The sequence below is a fragment of the Leptinotarsa decemlineata genome, unplaced genomic scaffold (assembly GCF_025532065.1).
Source record: "Leptinotarsa decemlineata unplaced genomic scaffold, Ldec_3_MD MMD2_tig00001393_RagTag_RagTag, whole genome shotgun sequence".
In the NCBI taxonomy this organism is placed as follows: domain Eukaryota; kingdom Metazoa; phylum Arthropoda; class Insecta; order Coleoptera; family Chrysomelidae; genus Leptinotarsa; species Leptinotarsa decemlineata.
Window position 1 is genome coordinate 3498147 of NW_027412562.1, and position 23868 is coordinate 3522014.

Sequence of the window (23868 nt, forward strand, 5' to 3'; positions counted from 1 at the left end):
TGAACCAGCGGATTATAAATAATGGGTATGTATTTTGTTAATTTTTCTACTAAGGAGCAAAAACAATTGTTCAGTTTGTCTCCATTTATTGGTATATCAACTCGCTCTTTTCTTTTTTTTCCCCTAAAATCAAAAATCATGGACGACATCTCTTTTGATTTATTGCTTGCTTGCAAAATTCTGCTGATAATTTTAACTTTGAAATAATTATAGAGCGAATTTTTTCCCAAATGTCATTCATGAGAAATTGGCCTTGTTTCATATATTTCAATGAAAATATATTATTTAGGTGCTTGAAAAATAAGTAATAGTAAAGAATGGGTTCATTTTTATTTAATGTTTTTATTACAATAACATACTTCATTATATTTCGAAAGTAGCCGTTTATTACAAGAATTATACTATTGGCGATGAATGAATCATGATGATCACAGTAGTAAATGCCTCCGAATTCGTAATATGAGTTTCTGTTTTTAACTAGCTTGCTCCTCAGGTTCTGATTGAGCAGTATCAGCTTTCCTATTCCAGCTTTGTTCTTCTACAGATCCAAATACCATGAACAAGATTCCAGACGCCATGTAGACGCATCCTCCTATTATGAAGTTGTAACCCCATTCTTTTGTTCCACTCTAAAAATGAAAAAGAATGTGAAACATGATAATTCGCCTGCAACTTGTAACAATTACAAAAATTTAAATTACTCATTATACAAGTAAATTGTGGAAATAAACCATAACTATCTAAGTAACTTTTTTATTGATAGTATTTTTCAAGAAATACGTAATGATGATATCAAAAAATATTACCTCCAAAATAAAAGTTGCGAAACTCAATTTTATCTTGACTCAAAAGAAGATGTTTTGGTTGGTTTCTGGGTTTTGCAGTGGTCTTCTTTGGTTACAACGTTTCAACTGCAAGTGGGGCAGTAATCTTCAGTGGCATGAATATTACTGAAGTTTTTTCCCATCACCATATCGTTTTTTCAACACCTCGACACGTGTTTCGATCACCAAGTGATCATCTTCAAGAAGAAGAAACACGTGTCGAGGTGTTAAAATAACGGTTTGGTGTTGGGGAAAGAACTACAGTAATATTCATTACTACACCAAAGATTCCAAATTCAGTGGCTTGGTCGAAGACCACGGCAAAACCCAGAAACCAATGCCAGCCGTCAAAGCCTACGCATCAAAAAGAGATGTAGCCGAAAACTTACCAAAAATGAAAAAAAGCAGCGGGTACTGATGGACTGTCAATTGGATTAAAAAAAGTGTCTGCCACACATTTGACCATACCTCATTAATATCATAAAAAGTATATTGTTGGTTAGCATATTTCCTACCAGTTAGAAGATAGCTTTGATCATATCAATTCTGAAATTTAACAACCACAGGAACAACTGAGCTGAGCCCAGGAGTTTACTTCTTGGTGTACCTCAAGGGTTAATAGTTGGTCCTTCCCACTTTATAATATATACTAGTCCGCTACCAACATTTTAGGTGTTCTGTAAAATTCACAAGTTCGCAGATGACACCCACTTATATCAGTGATGGTGTAATAGCGGAGTTAAAATGGACGGTGACCTTCAAACAATCTTTGAAGTATCAACTCATTATTCCCTCCAACTCAATTCTCATAAATCCAGCGTTATTTTATTTGGTACACTATAAACATCAGTGATGGTCTAATAGCGGAGTTTAAAATTGACGGTGACCTTCAAAAAAATCATTGAAATATCAACTAATTATTCCCTTCAACTCAATTCTCATACATCCAGCGGTTTTTTTTTTGGTACACAACAAACATCAGTGATGGTATAATAGCGGAGTTCAAAATTGACGGCGACCTTCAAAAAATCTTCGAAATATCAACTCATCATTCCGTCCAACTCGATTCTCATAAATCCAGCGTTATTTTGTTTGGTACACAACAAACAATCTCTACAGCTTAACATCAACGGGTCTACTTTAGCAAATGTAGAATCCTTGAAAAATCTTGGTCCGATCATTTAGATCTCTTCATGCATACAACAAGCTTATGTAATGAGACTATTATCTGTTCAAAATATGTTTTTCCGTTAACCAGCTGGCGAACGACAACCCTCAGAAGTCGAAACTTGTGCGAGCTAAGGATTAACGAGGTCTTACCTTTTAACGTATGATTCCTGACACGGGTTGAACGATAGCAAGTGAAAATCGATTGTTCAGCCTGGGACTTGAACCACCGACCGACACAGCGGTCGATTTGAGTGAGTGAACAAAGCACCCACGTCGAACCGACCGGCTACCAACCGACCATAGACAAAGTTCATGCAAATATACAAAACAATTTCTTTCTGTTTGGGACGAAACATGATATCAAGACTGCCAATCTCTTTCATAAAGGTCTTCTAGCTTATTATTTACAGCGAATGATTTCCAGTATAATTGTACATAGCTGCTGAGTAAAGTAGTAAGTTACTGTATTATCATCAAAGCAATATACAGTTCCTTACAGACTAGTCAAATAAGGATTTACATGATATATAGTATAAAATCTGGTTGATCTATTTTGTGTTTAGTGGACATATCCACCGCTGAAAAATGTTGAAGTACGAAATACAAAGAAGGTTAGGAAAGAAATGAAAAAGCTAGTCTATAAAACTTACGTGATGTTGAATAAGACCTCCAGTTATAGCTGGCACAATGAATCCTGTAGTTCCCCCAATGAAACTGATTATACCAAATATGGATCCAGCAAAGTTTGGCGCGAGATCTTGCGGATTCTGCAAATTGGTCAATACTGCTGCCCCATTGATCGCCATGCTGAAAGTCAACAAGGCCACAATTGGCGGCCAATTGCAACCAACGAAAGATATGCCTATCAGCAGTATACCTGGTATGATGTGCGCTGAAAAAATTAATCAAATGTAGAGTAATTTGAAAAATAAATTGGGATAGATATTATTAGCTAGTTTCAAAAGTTTATTCTTTTTTAGTTGATAAGACCAGATGATCTTCAGTTACAACCAAAACTCCTTTCATTTCACCAGCAGGCAAGAAATGTGCTTATTTGATTTTCTTTCAAGAAAAGGAAAAGAACGTGCACCTCTATTCTATTTTTCAGTCTAGTCTATTCTTCAGAGATTCTGCTCAAAACGCACTTTACAAAATTCTGTGAAGCAGAAGCAAAATGGACACAATCCTACAGGGGACTACAACCAGCTTCCAGTCTCACGGCATCTCAATCAAAACTTAACCCTGAAGATGTCGTTACTGGTTCTGTGTTACTGGAAGCGGTGTCAACGGCTTCCAGTTACACAGAACCCAGCCATAACTGGTCCTCCTACAAATTTCACTCCAATCCCAAAGTGTTCGATGAAGACAAACAAGCTGGTGCAATAACCGCCATCTTGAATTTGTAAGGTATTGTACTGTAATACAAATCAACTAAAACAGGATAAAACCAGATGATCTTCAGTTAAAACCAAAACTCCTTTCATAATATCACCAGCAACCAAGAAATGAGCTTATTTAATGTTCTCTCAAGAAAAGGAAACGAACGTGCACCTCTATTCTATTTTTCAGTCTAGTTTATTCTTTAGAGATTCTGCTCAAAATGCAACTTTACACAATTCTATGAAGATTTTTCAAACAAAATGGACTCAAAACCTACCGGAGACTACAACCAACTTCCAGTATCACACCACTTCAATCAAAACTTAACCATGAAGATGCCTCTTTAGTTACATCAAAGCTTCCAGTAGCACATAATCCAGCCATAGCTGGTTCTCCTACATAGTTCTTTACAATCCCAAAGTGTCCGATGAAGACAAAGAAGCTGATGCAATAACTGCCATCCTGAATTTGTAAAACATTGTGCTGTTATCAGAATCACTAATGATTCATTGGAAAAGGTGGATGAAGAAGCTGAAGTGACTAATGAAACCGAAGAACAAAGAAATGCCGAAAAAATAAAAGTACAAAACCTTTGCGATGAGTACAGTTCCGATTCTTTTATTTACTTTATCGCAGAGAAGATGAAAAAGATGTAGAAGAATATACTGAGGAAGTGAGCATCATTTGTTATGACTTTGGTGAAACTGAAGTCTGGTATTTTTGCAACAAATACTGAAAGTACTTCTTACGAAGGTCCACAGGAAGTGCACTGTACTATTGAAGCTCAATAGAAATTATTTTTGATTATTTTCCCATATGAAAAATAATAAGGATCGTTCTGCTGTGAGACAGGGAAAAAGTTAATTCTCCAATAACTTCTATGTGGCTACTGCAACTTTCACTGCAAGGCCACTCGTTGAAAATCAGTGACCAAACTCAGTGTGCAAACACAGCGCATTTTATGACCGCTTTGGGGAGCCTCGTTTATCATTGATATTCGAGGATTGAGTTCTCCATTGATCCCATAGATGGCGTCTTCTCAAGGGGAGATGTCGTCGAACTTACTTACACAGACTTGTCCTTAAGGACAATTGAGGCCACCAACGCATTAGCGGTTTAGCCTAGCACCACTGATGACATCAATGACGGGTCGAAACAGCGCTGTCTGGTGTTCAATCATAAATGCGTTATGTTTGTGCTCTGGTTTTCAATGTGAGAGACCTTTTGAAAAGTGAAATCTGCAACTGAAAAGTATGACAGCAAGTAATATATCATAGTTTGAGTAAAAACTACTTCTTGCTGATACTCACAACACAGAACAAATGATTTTCTGATAGCCTTGTTGGATAAGATTTTACGGCGTTTAAGAAAATCTCCGAGAGAACCGAATGCTGTGCCCAAAAATAGCCTCAACAAGTGTGGCAGAGCTGAAAGTCCACCGGCTTCTTTCAAATTGAATCCAACTACTTCGGCCATGAACTTGGGAACTGTGGTGAGTTGAAGGTAAAGGCCGTACAAGTTTCCAAAATGGAGAATGGTCAGCATCCAGAACGGGAATGATTTCAATATTGACCAATATGGAGGCACCGCCTGAAAAAAATATCATGTTTTAGAAAAGGAGCACTCGTAATATAGGGTCTTTCATTAGGCGCTTCCTATCTTTAAATTTAAATAAAATAAAGTGTGTGTGAGATACCATCAAATTTTTTTATTCGTTTGAAAGACCTGTTGATGCCATTATTTGTGGAATACAGTGCATTTCTTTAATGTCCCCCCCCCTTTATTTTTTGAAAGGGTCAACTGAAAAAATTTAAATTTGGGATAATGAAATTAATTTCACTTCAAAATAAAATATTCATGCATTAATTTCAAAGATTCATCTGTCAATTTCGCTTCAAAATAAAATATTCATGCATTGACAGATGAGTCTTTCAAAATGGCGACTGGGTGCCATCTAGGAAAAAGAATTTAAATAGAAAAGAGAGTCTTGTGACACACCATTTTGAAGCTCCTGACGAATACTTCACAACCCTAAGATATGAAGTCAATATCTTCACCTACTACAAAATGGCGGAAACATTTAATAATTTCCTGAAGACAAACACATTAATATCGATATTTTCAGAAATATTCCTTTTTATCTGACATAAGGCAATTTCAACAACCCGATAAGGTTTGTTAAGTTATTTTTTGTTTATAAAAACGACAAAAAATGTCAGTACGACAATGAACATCATTGTTCAGTTAAAATATTCTCATTTTCGGTTTTACTAGTAGAAAGGTACCACGTCAACAATATCTAAAATGGTCAATTCTCATCCAACGGAAGAAAAAATTTAAGCGATTTTTATTTACGGTGCGACGCCAAACTTTCACGAGACCGAAAGGATTTTCAATGAACGTTTTCCGAATCGTCCTATCTGTATAAAATCTTTGAAGAAACTTGTGTCCAAATTCACAACTACCGGCAGCAAGTGCAAATAACACAACACAACAAAAAAATATTTTTTGAATGTTTCCTACACTAAATTAGTCAATTTCTACTAATTTTGGGGTGATAAAAACGAAAATAACAATGAAAAATTTTTATTAGCTGTGTTTTTTGAGATACACAGTACTTAATCTTAAAGAGTAGTTATACTATACGTGAAAAGTGAAAGTACATAAAACAATATTGTTATGTTTCTTTTAGAATATTTTAAATACAAAATTAATAAAAAAAACATTATTCTTGGTGTTTTGATAAATAAAAGAAGTTTGTACCACCAAATTTCAATTAAGTCCATCCGATTCATTGTAAGATCGCTGTCGTTTAGCTTGTCTTTTATAAAACACTTCTGGAGCATCCCTACACACAGACCAGCAGTAGTCTGCAAGCATTGCTTCATTCCAACGGCCCTGATATCTCTGTTCCATTAAGGCAATGTCTTGATGGAATCTTTCTCCATGTTCGTCACTCACAGCTCCACAGTTTTGTGAGAAGAAATTAAGATGAGAGTGAAGAAAATGAATTTTTAAGGACATGTTGCATCCAAGTTGGTGGTAAGCTTGAAGAAGCTCTTTAACCAATGCTGTGAAGTTATCATCTCTTTTGTTACCTAAAAACCCATGTACAACCCCCTTAAAGGCTTCCCAGGCTCTTTTTTCATTTCCTGTTAAAATCATGTCAAAAGCAGGATCATTTACGATTTCACGGATTTGAGGTCCAATAAAGATGCCTTCCTTGACTTTAGCATCACTCAACCTGGGAAACTTTGCAGTCCATCAAACCATTAACATCAGAACAAACTACGAGGTTTTCTTTTTTCTCAAAAAAGGAAGCAAATCTTTTTGACGCTGTCTGTACTGAGATATTTTCACATCATGTTTTAGAAGATTCCACTGTTGTAGTATTGACCCTAACAGCTCAGCCTTTTCCTTAGACAAGCGAAGATCTCTTATAAGGTCACTCAACTCTGCTTGACTAATTCTGTGCGGATCACTAGACCTATCGCTTACCTCAAAATCAGGGTCATAGGATGTAGAAGGATGGGTTGCTCCTTCTAAACAGTCTTCATCACCTTCCTCTGAAATTTCATAGTTTTGGGGTGGAGAAGGGACTGGCAAATTGTCTGAGTGTGGTACAGGCCGAAGAGCAGATGGGAGATTAGGGTATTTGACCGTTCCTCTTTTCTTCATAGATAAACCTTGCTTAATGGGAGGAGTTAAGCAGAAATAACAGTCGTCTGTATGATTGGTAGGCTCACGCCAAACCATAGGTACTGCAAAAGCCATTGCCCGGTTTTTATTTTTCAGCCACTGTCGCAATATGACGGAACAAGAATTACAACATATATGAGGAGCCCATGATTTATCTTGGTCCCCAACTTTCACACCAAAATAATGTTCATAGACTGTCTTAACGATGGGTGTCATTTTACGTTTCTGAGCCTTAAATGTTATTTCACCACATATATAGCAAAAGCTATCGACAGAATTCACACACTTTCGAGGCATTTCAGATCAGCACTTAAATTAATTTAAAAATCAACTTCACACGATAATTTCAATAGCAACCACTTGCGTACAATTGACAAACTCACATAGGTTATGTTTACTACTTAAGAACAGCTGATGAGAGGGGTGTTATGTAAACAAACATGTGTACCAACTGTTGGTGATGAAATATTTCATTTGTTGAAAACTCAATATACATATATATAATATAATGATACTATATCTTGAAAACAAGAGCTAATATATAATTTTTATGGTCACTTTCGGTTTTAACACGTTTAACACATTAAAATCATCTAATTTCAACCCCGAAACAAAAACTTTGTTGTGTTGTGTAATTGGTGAGCTAGTAGTAAATCCTGAACAGTCTACTTATTCCGTCGCGAATGTTTGTGAGGTGTCTCCTACTACTGTGTGGAGACTTTTGGTAGCAATAGCTTGATTCATATTTGGCCAACAAACCAATGAAGCACGAAAACGACTTACCAAAACGGGAAGACATGGATATATTGCAACCGGAGAGCTGCAAACTGATTGTTACTTTCTCTGGTATTGAACTTCGTCACACAAGATGAAGGACTGCGAATGGAATGGTTCAAAATGCTGGCCATCGAAGACGCCGACAAAAACTACTTATTTGGATGACATCGGTTGATGACACCAGTGAAGTATGGCGAAATGGAGACAAACAAAACAACTTTTTGGAACACCTCAATAGCACGGAGCTATTCATTGAATATGAACCGAAAAGAGATTTCAGAAGAAGTTGCTGATAAAATGAGGTGGAACAACACTAGGTAGGAAACAGTTCATCGTCGTCAATATACAAAGAGGGAAGTCGTTAAAACACTGATTCATCTTGTTTTTGACCTTTGTAATAAAAATGAAAGTCTCAACATGGAACTGCAACCCATCAGGGAAGATCTTCAACGGAACTGATATTCCGAAGCTGGTAAAAGTAACATTAGCCATATCACGACAGGAGACCAACATAGAGAAAAACAATTTTTACTTCTGTCTAATGTGAAATGAATAATCGAGTAGATTGAAAGAACTATTTCTAAGAGCTATATCAGAATTTACTTCATCCGGATACTCAAAGACCGTACCACCAAACGGAATCAACAAATGTAGCAAACGTAGCTAATACTTCATAGTAAAGTACTTCGAGTTCTGCAATTATTGCATTCATTTTGCGTAATGCATAGCATACTCTAGTCATCCTTTCAATAGTATCAAAAACATGATTTCAAAATTGAATTTGCATTTGCCAAGAACATAGTATTTGATCACACAGGAAGGCAAGCAATGTGATGCTTTGTATTCTGGATTTTCACAAATGGTTCAAGCTGATGCCGTTTTTACCACATAAATAAAACATTTCGGTAGGTACGAGTATTTCTGTTCGTCTCATTCGCAAGATTTCTAAGATTTTGAATCAATCATACACAAGTTCCATCAAAGAAATTGCTGTCAACAACGGTTACAAATGAACCAGGTCGAACCAACCTCAAAAACGACGATAAGCCGGACACATATTATGAAAAAGAAGAACTTAGACGTGGCTTGCATAGCAAATGATAATTCAAGCAAATTCATCAAAAACAAAAAAGACTTAACCTCATTATCCATAGACCAGGAGTATATAATTGTGATGCACTGTTTGTAACCTTTGGTGTAGTAATAAATATTACTGGAGTTTCTTCCCAACACCAAACCGTTATTTTTAATAACTCGACACGTGTTTCAATCACCATGTGATTATCTTCAAGAGGAAGATTAAACTTCTTGTCCAAAATTTTATATTGGCCAAACGGGAAGAGCCTTCATCCAAAGAATGAAAGAACACAGGAGTGGTTTTTTTCAACGTGAAGACCAATTCCACATTCGCAAACAGTTTTTTTGACAGAGGGCCATGAGTTCAACCAGGACTATGGCGTGTTATATTTGGAAAAGAAAAGTTTGATAGCTAATCTTTTGGAGTTCTTGGAAATCAATAAATTTAAGAATTCGAAACATTTACTGAACAATCAAATAGAATTTAATGAATTTCCTTAATGTTGATACTGGTATTTAGTTGACATTGAATCTCAGTTAATTTTATTTCACTACATGTTCATTTAAATGTGTTTGTAAAAATTCTTCCAAATGTTTAGATTTGTAATTAGTTTATACCACAACTTAGTCACTGAGTAGGTAGAAAGACATGTTATTCAAATTTTTGATTCATAAGAACCACTAAGTAAGTAGAATTCAGTTAGTATGAACTTTTATAATATAGTATTATAGATTTTGATCAATTCCATCACATATAAATCAGAAATGATGTAGCTGGATTGATTTACTTTTCAGTACCTACCTTCTTACTGGAAACTGATGCCCCTTGGGCTTCCTTGATGAAGCTTTTTTCTTCTTCGCTGATAAACGAATGAGTGTCTGGACTATCCGCAGCGACGAAGAAGAATATGACGCAAAATACCGCAATTTGAATAGACACGACGTGAAATCCCCAATCCCAGCCAGCCGAAGAGGTTATGGCGCCAACCAGCGGCCACGTGATGCATGTGGCCAGCGTGTTTCCCATCAAACCGGCGACAAATTTTCCTTTTTCTGCTGGAGGAGCCCATTTTGCTATCAGGACTTGAAGCGCGGGGTACACAAGGCCCTAGAAATAGAATATAGCGAATATCAGACAGCATGGACACGCCTGAGGAAGCTATTGTATGGCGAAACACGTGTTGCGTGTTCAAAAAAACTGTCACTTCAATCAAGTTTAACGTGTCAGAACATATTTTAACTTACGTAAATTTCAAGGCTTACCTGCCATTGAAAATAATTGAAACACAATTGTTATTTGTCCTCGAAGGCAGTGATTTATAAATCTGGTCAACTATGATTATTTCGAAGGTGTGAGTTATGAGACCATTGCCTACTTACATAACAAGTAACGATCAGATATTCGACTCTTTTTTCAATAGTCATAGAAAAATTTACAGTTTGGCAAACCTAGCTGTGCCTCTGAATATTGGATGTGCAGTAGATCAGCCGGCGGGGTGGGACGAGAGCTCATTACCATCGAGAAACTCGAGTAGTATTATCGTGCCAGTACAGTAAGAGGGGAAATTATTCTGTGTGGTGAACTGTGAGTTATTTGTTGCCCTTGATAATGTCTTCGAACAGTATTCTGTATTCAACTTCAAATTAAAAGAGATGTATCAGACATTCCAAAAATTATGATGGATGATGCTGATTTGTCAGTTTTACGCATAATTAATTTCCATATCAAAAAGAAACAAGTTCACACGCTTAGGAAAACCCATAAAACTATCATCCGAGATATTTACTATCAGGGTATTAAAGGAGTCTTTGCAATAAAATTCATGAACTTGGATTTCGATGAAGAAATGTGAAAAATAACAGAAAAATATTGTTGGAACCCAGTCCATTCGACTACTTAGAATAGGATTCACGAGGAAAATGTGGACCAATAGAGAAAAATGTCGACCTATTATGGATGAAACATATATTCACGTTACACACGCCCCAAAAAAGTTAGAGTGATCAAATCGTCGAAGGTTTGAAGAAAACTGTTGAAAAAGGGCAACGGCACCATATCACAATGAACAAATCGACAAAATGTCAAGGAAATGACCAAAAAAGCCGATATGCAATCATGCTCATCAGAGAAGAATATTACATTTGGAAAAAACCTGCTGAAACCTGAATTATATGCCTTTATAAAAAAACCATGAGCCAAAATTCTAGGCGGTATGAAATAGATCAGGACTTTCTAGCAGCAAATAACAACGTTGTACTATTACCGCCACATCACCCGGATTTGAATCCATTTGAGTTTGGGCTGGACTGAAAGATTACGTGGCGAATAAAAATGTTACTTTCAATTTAAACGATGTTATGCAATATTTCGACGATTTCTTTCTGAACAGTTATCTTCCGTCAAACGGAAATCTCGTTTTGAACGAGCAAACAAATTTGAGGACGATTTCATGTCAAATGAGCCCATGATAGACACCATCGTGGATGATCTGATTGAATATAGGATAAAGAAAATAACTTTTGTCTGATTTCTACTAAGTTTTTCATTTGTTACGACCCGTTTCTGTTTTTCAAACCATTCTAAAGTAAACTGATACATTTTGTTGAAACACGTCCCCAAATATACGATGATACCGTCAGGATCAGAATCACCAACTATTGATCCCCAAAAACCTTCTTGGGGATTTTTCCAGCTACCAATGAATCCTAAACTAGTTTTCAAAATTCATTAATTCAAAAGGGAACATCTGTTTCTACAAGTAGATTCAATTAGAATTCAAACGGGAAGAGCTTTTTCCACAAGTCGATTTGTGAATTTTGACAATTAGTTTAGGATCCATTGGTAGCTGGAAAAATCGACAAGTAGGTTTTTGGGGATCAATAGTTGGTAATCCTGATATAGTATAGAAGATGAATATTTATCGTTTTAGTCTTGGTTAATTACTTTATCTTAAATAGGTTATCAATCGAACAAGATTACCTGATTATTTATTTACATGATGAGGATAGCGACACTGTATCGGAACAGGAATATGGGAATGTCGTTACAGAGGATGAAAATGGTAATCTATCCGGAATCGAAACACTTCCAGTCGAAAACCATCCATCAACAGTATGCGAAAAATCATATTTTAATCTTCAGGCAACCAATCTTCGCAATGTTTTGTAGATTATCTACCTGCTACATTTTATAATTATTTCTAGAAACTATGCGTTGATTATCCTATCAATTAATTATCCATCAATTACTATCGGTTGCCGAATTTAGTTAAGCCAACATTCTTTTCCCGATTGTACTTTTTGACAAAAGTTGGTAGTGAACAGTTACCATCTGTTTTTTATCGTTCGCGCATCTCAGGGGCACAGCTAGATTTTCCAAGATCTAAATTAGCTGAAAGCGTTATTACGAAAAAACTTACAGCAGCTAATCCTAATACAATTCTTGTAATCACGAGTACGGAGTAATGTATCCAGGTTCCAAACACGGACAGGGAATTCATGATGGCTGAGAGAACGTGCGTCCAGAATATCACTTTAAATGGACCCCATGTTTCTGAAACGAATCCGGCAGGTAAGGAACCGATGACGTAACCGTAGAAGTAGCTCGCCAATACTAGGGCTTGGGTATTTTCATCCCACTCGTATCGTGGTCCATACTGAAAAAATAGAAAAACGATAAATGATTGTCACAAAAATAAACAAGCAACGACGAAGAAGTCGATGAGATTGAATAGTTTCGAAATAGGTGATTTTTCAAGTTTAAATACCACAAACAAAAAAGTTTAATCGAATCGTAGTAATACTTCAATATGTAGTATTAATACTTAAGTAGTAATAGTAATACTTGAATAGTAGTAGTAATATTTAAATAGTAGTAGTAATAATTGAATGGTAGTAGTAATAGTTAATTGGTAGTAGTGCTACTTAATTAATAGTTTTTTTTTTCGGCGAGTGGAAAAATCTTCGAAAGACACCTAGTCGCCCTGTGACCAGATAGTGTCGGATTTTTACCGACTAAAAAACCACTCATGAGTCAAGCAGGCTACCCTATAGCCGCCCTCGGGCATTACTTCGGAATAGCAGACTGCAGTGATGGATCAGGGCTCTTCCTTTTCCTTCAGTACTTCATTATTATTCATCTAGTTCTTTTCTTTGTCAGGATGGTCTTGGAGAGTTTACTAACGGCTTCCCAGTTTTCTATACTTTTGAGCATCTTCCCTATCATGTTTTCCGGTGTTAATTCTCCTGTCGTCATTTCTGCGTTTCGTCTCTGTTCTTCCCAACGTATGCATTCAAAAAGATTGTATGTTCTATCGGATCCATCATTCCGCAATACTTGCACTCTTCTGTGTCACTCACTTTAAACCTAAACAGATACGCCTGAAAACACCCACGCCCCGTTAGTACTTGTGTGAGAAAGTAATTCACTTCTCCCCATTTTCTGTTCATCCATGGTTCTACGTCTCTTATCAGTCTTCTTGTCCTGTTGGCCTTTCCATCGTCTATCTCCCAAGATTGTTGCCATTTTTCCATAATATTTAACCTTGCTAACCCTTTTGATACGTTGTTTTGAACCATTTTTCTCTCTTCCGCCAGCAGATCTATTGAGGAGGTTCTTGCAATCATCAGCAAAGCTTTAGTTGATGTTGTTTTATATGCACACACTATTTTTATGGCTGCTTTCCGTTGAACACTAAGTAATATATTCCTGTACACCTTTTTTCCATGGATTTTTTCCAAATCGTTGCGCCATATAGCATGATCGACTGGGCGACTGAGCATAGAATTCTTCTGCTACCTTCTCGAGGACCCCCAACGTTGGGCATTATCCTGCTTATGTTGCTTATGGCTTTTCCCGCTTTTTCTGCTATTTTTCTAACATGAGCTCCCATTTTCATATTTCGATCCATGTGGATTCTCAGGTATTCGGTAGACTCTTGGCTACGGATGTTCGTTTCCTCCAATTCAATTATAATACTTTTCCGTTTTCCGCCTGCTGCCAGCAGTTGATTGATAGTAGTAATACATAAATAGTAGTAGTGATACTAGTAGTAGTAATAGTTAATTAGTAGTAGTAATGCTTAATTAGTAGTAGTGACACTTGAACAGTAGTAGTAATACTTATTTAGTACTAATACTACTCAAATAGTAGTAATAATACTCAATCAAAATGTAATAATACTTCGACCATTGAAGAGTAGTATAACTACGGTCCTTACAGCGGACCTACAATTTTTGAATAATTCTCTCAGTCTTCCAGTCCGTTTACCCGTCCGTTCGTCTGTCTGTCGTGCGACAGACAGAGATAACTCTCGAAAGACCAGATATATCTTTTTGAAATTTTCATTAGTTGATAAGGCCGTGATGAACTCCAGATAATCGGAGTTGGGGTACAATCCGGAAAACGGGGAAGTGTTTTTCCGGATCTTTTCCAAAAATCTCCAAACTTTCCGAGGAATGATTCAAAAAATGGGTAGAAATATCGTAAAAATTCAAATGAGTGTGATATACAAGTTCATGAGATTTACAAAAATTGTCCATAAACTTTTTCGATAACTACGATAGTATGCAAAAATTGACCTATACATCTGAACATATTTTTCCTAACTTCAAAAGTTCTGGAATGATTTGAGAATTCATAATTTTGATTATTCAACTTGTAGACCATGAAAATATCGAAAAGAATCATAGAAACATTGCCCCTTGGAAATTAAACAAAATATATGGACTTCATTACAATCCAAAATTTCCATTGACTCTATCATAAAACATATCAGTTTACTTACTTTTCCAAAAGTAAACAGCATTGACAATTGAAATGCCAACTTGACATCGTCATGTAATTGAATTCGCTGTCGTTCATTTTGATGAGGAAATCAACAACAAATAATATCAGTGGAAACAAAATCAACGGATGAACTGTTCAAAATGCTTCCACCTAGTTCCGTACAATAATACAGTCTACTCTTGAAAGCGTTCCGTACATTATTCAAGATACCCGGAGTCGGCAATCGGCATTCCCGAACAATTCTCTGTCGCAGGTCTTTTAGATTTGTAGGCTTAGTAGAGTATACTTTCGACTTCAGGTGCCCCCACAGAAAGAAGTCCATCGGTGTGAGATCTGGTGATCTAGCTGGCCACTCCACTGGAGCCCTTCTGCCGATCCAATGCATTGGAAAACGTTCGTCCAAAAACTGTCTCACCCAAACAGCAAAAAGGTGGGGGTGCACCATCCTGCTGGAATGTTATTTCATTTTCTACTAAACTGTCATCATTTTCTAAAATTTGTGTAGGATTTACACAGTCTTGTACTAGATTTACGTATGTATCTCCATTGAGATTATTTTCAATGAAGAATGGCCCAACACCATGATTACCAAGAATGCCGGCCCAGACATTCCATGTTTGTGGAGTTTGTGAATGTGTTTACATCACCAAATGAGGACTCACATCGCTTCAGTTACGACAATTATGTCTATTCACTTCACCATTCAACATGAAAGAACTTTCGTCTGAAAAACATGTGTTGTATAATAGGTTTGGGTTATTGGTCAGTTACTTGCTGAACACCTCACAAAACTGTCGACGATCAGGATAGTCTTTGTTTAATCCCTGAACTACCCTTATTTTGAAAGTATGAAATTTGTAGGCTTTCAAAATCCAAAAAACACTACTAGCTGATACCAGACGCTCTAACTACTTCTCTGATGGATTGTCGATTATCCATTTTTACTTGTTCTTAAACTAAAACTTCAACTCTGTCATTTCTGACAGGCGGGATACTTCATGTTTCCTGTTGTCCACAGAACCTGAAGTCCGAAACTTATCCATTAACTGTTTAATGTATTGATGGCTCACGTTGTGGTCTGGATGATTCCAAGGATGAATGAATAATAATTTATGACAGTGGCTAACTACCTGTTTTTTGTTCTGCGACAACTAGATTCAACAAAAACTACCAGTGCAGAAAAAACTAACAGTGTCGTCTATTTCACATCGTTTACTACAAATTGAATAAATTCTACAAATCTAGGAGACCTGCGACAGAGAATTATTCGGGAATGCCGATGTCTGACTCCGGACATCTTCAATTGTGTAAGGAACGCTTTCGAAAGTATATGGAACTAGATGGAGGTCATTTTGAACAGTTTATCCGTTGATTGTGTTGCCATTAATATTACTTTTGTTGATTTTCTCAATAAAATGAGCGACAGCGAATTTTCTGTTTTTTCTTCAATAAAACGTTGTACATTTAATTTCTCAATAACGAATGAACCCATTAAAAAATACAGAAGTAATAGAGGGACAAAAGACCTTTCAAATGACGTATCACTCGACCCCCATGCCATTGAAAAAAATAGGGGGAGTAAGGGGTGAAGTTTCGGGTATGATTTCCATATCAGTATTAGTCCCCCTAAAAATAAAAATTGACGTGTTTTTTGGAACTTTCGATTACACGTCCGTTTCTGACTTACAGTGGAGGGGCCAAGTTTTCGTTGGGTGAATAAATTCAGTTTCGTGTCAAAGTCTACTCCAAGGTCCTTAATACACGAGGGCTGTTGAAAAAATAAGGTGAATGTTCACATTTCGCGGGCTACGTACATTAGATTAGTTGTATTTTTTCAAGTTGGTACACTCTTCTCGAACATATGTTCACAGTTTCAGGCGTTTAGCATGTTTAGTTTGCTGATGAGAGGCATAAAAGTTGGAAGTGTTAGGTTAGGTCCAAAGTGATTGAGTCTATTCGACCCTCCACCGCAACCCGCAAGAGTTTATTGAGGCTCACATCTATTCACAGTCGACTAAATAAACCCAGCTTCTTAACGAAGCCGATTAGTTTGTATGGTGAGTGGTCATTCAGGTCAGATGGTAAGAGTACGGCTCTGTCAAACTCTAAAAACCTGATTTGGTCCCCAGTGGGACAGGAACAAAGTATGTGCTCTGATGTTTCATCGTTTTCCAAACAGAGGCGACACACACTGTTTTCCGACAGTCGGAGTCTCTGCATATGATGATTCAAATGACAGTGACCTGTAAGAAGGCCTGTTCCGGAAGATTCTGACAGAAGTCCATAAATCTTCTTGCCATCCAGGTGTTCAATCTTTGTTTGGCAAAGCCTAAAGCGATGCCAATGATAGGTTCTGGTCCGATGAAGCTGCTGGCAGCACCCTCCTTGGCATGGAAGTCAGCAGCCTCATTGCCTTCCAGGCCAGTAATGGCCAGGAATCCTGGCCAGAGACAATCTGAAAGACAATCTGTCTTTCTATCAAGGAGAATCGTTTTTGTTTATTTGCTACCAATTTAGTCGTTGCTCGATAGGAGCCCAGAGCTTCCATTGAGCCTCATTGCCATTCGGGCCAGTATGGCCAGGAATCCAGACCAGAGACAATTTGTTAAGTCTTAAGGAGAGTCGTTTTTGGTATTTTGATTTAGACGTTGCTCGATAGGAGCCCAGAGCTTCCACCGCCCCTTGACTGTTCGAGAATATTTTTATTGACTTGTGTATGATGTTAGATTCTTCCAATCTCTCCGCACACAATTCAATAGCGTAAATTTCCGCTTGAAATACAGACGCATAGCTTCCTAGGTAGGTTGATATCGCTGTCCTAGGTCTGCGACAGAAAACACCTGCACCAGAACCGCAAGGTGTTTTTTATCCATATGTGTACCAAGAACTATCTGCTCGTAATATTTCCTCTCCCGAAGGATCCAGTCCAGTCCTCTCTACTTGGGAACAGTACTTTATAAGGCAGTTTGTAGTTAGAAGTGTACCTCTTTCCAAAATTGCTGAATTTTGACCAAAAAAACCGCATCGATCATAAATTATTGAACGACGTCAACGACGGTCAAATAGAAATTGATAAACAAATAAATATATTTTGAGAATAATTGAAAATTCACCTTATTTTTTGAATAGATAGCGTTATTCACTCTATTTATTGTGGCAAATACAGAAATAATATCAGTGTAAACTTTCATGACCAAAGATAACTGTGTCTAAGCCATTTGTTTGGTTTACTGGCTCCGATCTGCATGTTTCCATGCCTGACATTTCGTCTACAACTCCTGTAGCCAATAACGAAGATAATGAGCACTTCATCCGTTGCCTTATTGCCTTTGATAATGACAACCTCAGTTGTAGATGAAACAGCAGACATGAAAATCTGCAGACCGCGACCTACATATACGTAGAATAAAAAAAAATAGGGACGAACAAATGTATTTTTTGAGAACACACATGCCATGAACTTTTAACACAATTGTTGACAAAATGTTGACGTGCTATTGATTTTTGCAGCATTGATGATTATTGTGAATATGAGGAATATATTATTGAAGACATTATTGAAGTATATAAAAAGTACAATATTTCATAACTGAGAAGACGTTTTCTGAGATTTGTATGATTTCGTAAATACTTACATCGGGTAAATGTTTTGGTATTTGGGTTGTCGATGAATTATTTGTTGTTTCCATGTCTTTGAGAAGACATTCCGGAGTCGTTTTACTTTTTCCTTTCGTCATTGATATAATACTGATAGACATGTTAACTCTGGTAGTGTAGTTGATGTAAGTCGTCAGAAAGACCATAATTCCTATCCAAAATCGGACGGGAATGTTGAATTTTTTGCCTGAGAAAAAAAAGAAGAATTATTGAATTTTTTTGTTACTTTTAAAACAGTACTTCAGTAAACAATAATTACAAAAATCCGTTTGATGACATGTGAAGGAATTGGTAGTAACTTGAATCATATGTCTTCTTTGATTGACGACTTGTTTATTTTGTGGAAATTCATGTTCACTGATGATACACTATAAAAACTATATAAATAAAATAGTTTTCAAAATGGTGTTGACCGAAACTAGTCAACAAATATAGAACTATCGTGAAAAATAGACAAAAGTGTGTTTTTATAGTGTATCCTCAGTGAATCATATGACCTAAGGTCATATGATCCAAATTATTTTATTAAATAAAGCACTGATTAGCTACAACTTAATCAGTATGAACACGGTTGACGAACCTATTGTATAGCGAAACACGTGTTGCGGTTTAGTAAAAAGTTCAGTGAAAATCTCACAATGCCAACATCTGATATCTAAACTCAATTCCCTGAAGTTTCTTTTTAATAATTTGAGATCGGTATTGACTAGAGCTGAGTTATTTAGTGTCTATTATACTCATGTAGACTCCGGAATTAGGTACGGTGTTTGTTTCTGGGGAGGGTCAACTTCGGCACAAAATGTATTCGTACGAACGTATTGTACGATGCTTTGCAAAGAGATTCTTGTAGATAGTATATTAAAAAATATAATATTTTAACTCTTGCATCGGTCTATATATTTGAAATGTGTGTATATGTGTTGAAAAATAAGTAAAATTTTACTAAATAAGAGTATTCACCACCACGATACGAGAATCAAAAACCAGTTCCATGTGCCAACTGCCAAATTCATAGTGACTTATTCTGGGCCAGAATACATTGGTCCAAAAATTCACAATGATCTTCCTGGATATGTGAAGGCTTCAAAGCAATTGTATAATAAAAAAAAACACTGAAAGCATATCTGTTAGAAATAGCAGATTTCTTTAATAATAATTCTTAGGTCTGTACTTATTTTACTATCGCCTCATTTAATTTCAGTAATTAACTCTTAGTATGTTTATTTTTTTGTGTTGACAGTTTCCTATAAAACTTTATATGGCCTAAATAGAAATAAAATATTATTATTATTATCATTTGAATACATTATGATATCGTATTTTACCAGAAATACTTTCTATGCATATGTGATTCAACTGGTCGATACTTAATACAAATCAGTTTAATAGTATTGACAGTTTACAAAAATAGCAACCACAGAGTATCTTTGTTCCTATATCTTTATACAGTGCATTTCTTTATTGCCCCCCCCCCACTTTTATTTCTTGAACGGGTCGACTCAAAAAATTGAAATTTGGGATAATTATATTAATGCATGAATTCTTTATTTTGAAGTGAAATTGACAGATGGAAATTTAAGATGGCGACTAGGCCCCGTATGGGAAAAAAATTAAATGGAAAGAGGGGTCTTGTAAATCATCTTTTTGAAGCTCCTGACAAATGCTTCACAACCCTAAAATATAATGACAATATCTTCAACTACTACAAAATAGCGGAGCTTTCAATAATTGCCTGAATACATTGACATTTAACTACATAATATGAGGTAAAGAGCTTCTAGTCAGTTCAGAAGATATAAACAGCCTATCCGATATTTCACGCCGAACATTTTCGAACACAGTAACGTCAATATCTCTACAAATATTTATTATTTTCTGCCGTATATCCCAATATTGAAGCAGGTTCAGTTTCGTACACGTTTTACTTCAAATAGCTCCATAAAAAAAGTCCAAAGGTGTCAAATCTGGCGAGCGGGTTGCCCATTCTGTAAGACCTCGACGGCCAATCCAACGACCGGGAAAAGTAGACTCCAAATAGTTTCTTACTTGTCTGGAGTAATGTGGTGGTGCTCCATCTTGTTGGAATATAATATCCATATCGAATTCATTAGGATTCGATTTGACGATTTCAGTGATGAGAGGGTCAACAGCAGTTTCCAGCATATTCAAATATAGCTTCAAATCGCTTCAACTTTTTATTCCAATGGATGAGAATTGACCATTTCAGAGATTGTTGACGTGGTATCTTTCCACTAGTAAAACCGAAAACTAAATGAGAATATGCTAGCTGAACAATGATGTTCATTGTTCATTTTTTTCGTTTTTATAAACAAAAAATAAATTAACAAACATCATCGTGTTGTTGTGATTGCCATACAGAGTGGTCCAACGAAAAGTATACACCTTGCTTTTCTCCTTTTTTTGTAACTTAACGCAAAAATGCTCGGACAGGTCAATTTTGTTTTTGAGGGGGACACATTTTAGATGTATTTTTCTACCTGTGTATTTTTCTACCTAATTTGTTGTATTTCACTCAAACATGTAGGTATTATGAAGAAAAACAACTACAACCCATTACTTTGAAATGTGTAATTGACTTAGTAGAATCCTACTTCAGCAAGTGCTGAAAATGTGACCCATTTGCTTCCATACAATAATACAGATTTTGTTCAAATCTATTCCTAACATTCTGTAGCAGATCAGGTGTTATACTTCTGCACTCTGCTGTAATTCGTTGGTGAAGATCTTCTATGGACTCGGGCCGCATAGCAAAACATTTATTTTTCAAGTGTCCCCAAAGGAAAAAGTCTAAAGGCGATAAATCAGGTGACCTGGCAGGCCATACGATGGGGCCTCTCCTTCCAATCCACCGTCCAGGAAACCGGTCATCTAAAAACTCTCTTACCGGAGCAACATAGTGAGGAGGTGCTCCATCTTGCTGGAAATGAAGCCGATCATCATTATGATTTTGGTCATTTTCAATTATTTCTGTTATGAGAGGATCAATTGTATCTTCAAGCATGTTCAGGTAGACCTCACCAGTTAAATTCCCAGGAATAAAAAGTGGCCCTACGATATGATTACCTAATATGCCACACCACACATTGATTTTTTGAGGGTACTGGGTATGGACCTCTCGGAATGAGTGTGGGTTACTGTCATCCCAGTAACGGCAATTATGCCTATTCTCAGCTCCATTCAAAAAAAATGTACTCTCATCGGAAAAGCACGTGTTGAATGATAGGTGCGGATCATCAATTAGTAGCTGGCTCAGTTATTCACAAAATTGCAGCTTTCCATCAGGATCATCTTCATTGAGTGCCTGTACTAATTTAATTTTGTACGGATGAAATTTATAGGCTTTTAATATCCGTATTATGGACGAACGGGAGACACCTGAGGCTGCAGACAGCAGACGGGTACTTTGAGTATGATCCAATTCAACATGTCCCAAAACAGCGACTTCCACTGCTTCATTTCTGATCGGTTTCCGTGGCTGGTGTTTCACATTGCAGACAGATCCGGTATCGACAAACTTTTGGAATAACTTGGCAACGCACGAATCATTCACATTTTTCCCGGGATGACTGTTATTAAAGAGGCGAGCAGTAAGTCTAGCACAACTATTATGTTGATAATAAAGTTTAACAATTTTAACTCGTTCAGGAATGGAATAAACCATTTTTACAGTAAAGTTGAAATAATTTCAAAAGCAACCGAACTGAATCAATGAACGTTTGCCTAAATTCTTTTTGTACACTTATCTGCTGTTGTTATTTGAACCAAAAAACGCACGAGAGAAATTGAGGAATGTAATAGTGATAAAAATGCCGTTTTTCCGCATTTTCATTAACACCAAAAATATCGAGTAAATGTTCTTGCTTTTTTTATAACTATTCAAGTAAATACAACAAATTAGGTATCATTGGAAAGAGAATTTTGTGTCCTTTCAAATGATATATCACTCGACCCCACTTTCCATTTAAAATTTTAGGGTTGTTACTCACCCTCGCTAGGGGGTTGAAGGCACAGGTAGAAAAATACATCTAAAATGTGTCCCCCTCAAAAGCAAAATTGACCTGTCCGAGCATTTTTGCGTTAAGTTACAAAAAAAGGAAAAAAGCAAGGTGCATACTTTTCGTTGGACCACTCGATATAGGAGATAAAAAGGAATAGTTTTAGAAATACCTATCGATATTAATGTGTTTTAACATCAAGAAATTATTAAATGTTTCGCCATTTTGTAGCAGGTAGAGATATTGACTTCATATTCTAGGGTTGTGAAGTATTCGTCAGTAGCTTCTAAATGATGTGTTACAAGACCCTCCATTCAATTACATTTTTTTTCCAGATGGCGCTCAGTCGCTATCTTGAAAGTTTCATCTGTTAATTTCACTTCAAAATGAAGTATTCATGTATTGATTTAATTATCCCAAATTTAAATTTTTTGAGTTGATCCAGTAAAAAAATAAAAGGGGGGGACATTAAAGAAATGCACTATATAAACATATAGAAACAAAGATACTCTGTGGTTGCCATTTTTGTGAACTGTCAATACTATACATTGATCCAGGACAAGGATTTCAGGACCCTGGTCTAGACTGACCCATCACAAACAGTGTGTGGAATGGCGGAAGAACGGGGCGTCAGCTCTTAAGCGGTTTTTGATGGTACAAAACGTATTGCAAAGGTCATAATGGCTTGAAGAGTGGATGATTTGAACGATCAACAGGAATTTTCACGTTTCGAAGTCTGTTCTTTGCTTTCGCCTAACCAAAACGATCCTTTCTGGGATTGCATTATCACGTGTGATGAAAAGTACACCCTCTACAACAGGAAACGTTCAGGACTGTGGTTGGACACCGATAAGTCACCCAGGCACTTCCCAAAGGCAAAAACCAATCAAAAAGTACCATGGCTACTGTAAAGTGGTCATCGGTTTGTATGATTGACTATAACTTGGCAAAAGTGCAGTGATTCAAATGGCGCTTGATTTGATTGAAGTGAATATGTATCCACTGAGATATTACATTGTAAAGTAGACTCACAAAAACTGATAAAACTTCTGAAACAACCTAATATTCGAAATGGAATAAAATATCAAAAATAGAAAGGATTTTTGAATGTTGAGAAACTAAATGATGTTGTTAAGGTTAAGGCAATTAATGACCAGATTTTTTACCGAAATGTCCAAAATGGTTCATCAACTGCTTCAGAAGAAGGGTAAGGGTTTTTTCGGACGAAGCACTCACTGTGAAACATGATTTGTTCAAATGACATTTAAAGTTTTCAAGTATTGCGACTGTTTTTTTTTAATATTTTAATTAGTTACATTTTTTATAAATGTTGATTCAGAGGTTATTTTAAATATGTTCTTATATTTTCATTAATTGAAATGGGAAGGAGGTAAAGAAATAGTTTGAAAGCGCCCTTTTGTTTATGTAAATACCCTAACCACTTCCACAGGAATATTCCTAATTCTCATCCGAAGTGACA

General features: G+C 36.4%; 1 protein-coding gene across 3 annotated transcripts in view; it reads right to left on the reverse strand.

Moving 5' to 3' along the window:
- Window positions 1-311: 311 nt before the first annotated feature.
- The window catches only part of LOC111516107 (sialin), a 57133-nt gene continuing 33576 nt past the window's right edge, over window positions 312-23868 (reverse strand). For all 3 annotated transcript variants that reach the window (XM_074175821.1, XM_074175823.1, XM_074175822.1), the window contains exons 2-7: window positions 18351-18559; window positions 12347-12583; window positions 9730-10035; window positions 4685-4964; window positions 2645-2886; window positions 312-629 (exon numbers count right to left, since the gene is read on the reverse strand). In XM_074175821.1, the coding sequence (XP_074031922.1) occupies window positions 474-629; window positions 2645-2886; window positions 4685-4964; window positions 9730-10035; window positions 12347-12583; window positions 18351-18559 (1430 nt within the window). In that variant the 3' untranslated portion in view covers window positions 312-473. The remainder of the gene's footprint in view (window positions 630-2644; window positions 2887-4684; window positions 4965-9729; window positions 10036-12346; window positions 12584-18350; window positions 18560-23868) is intronic.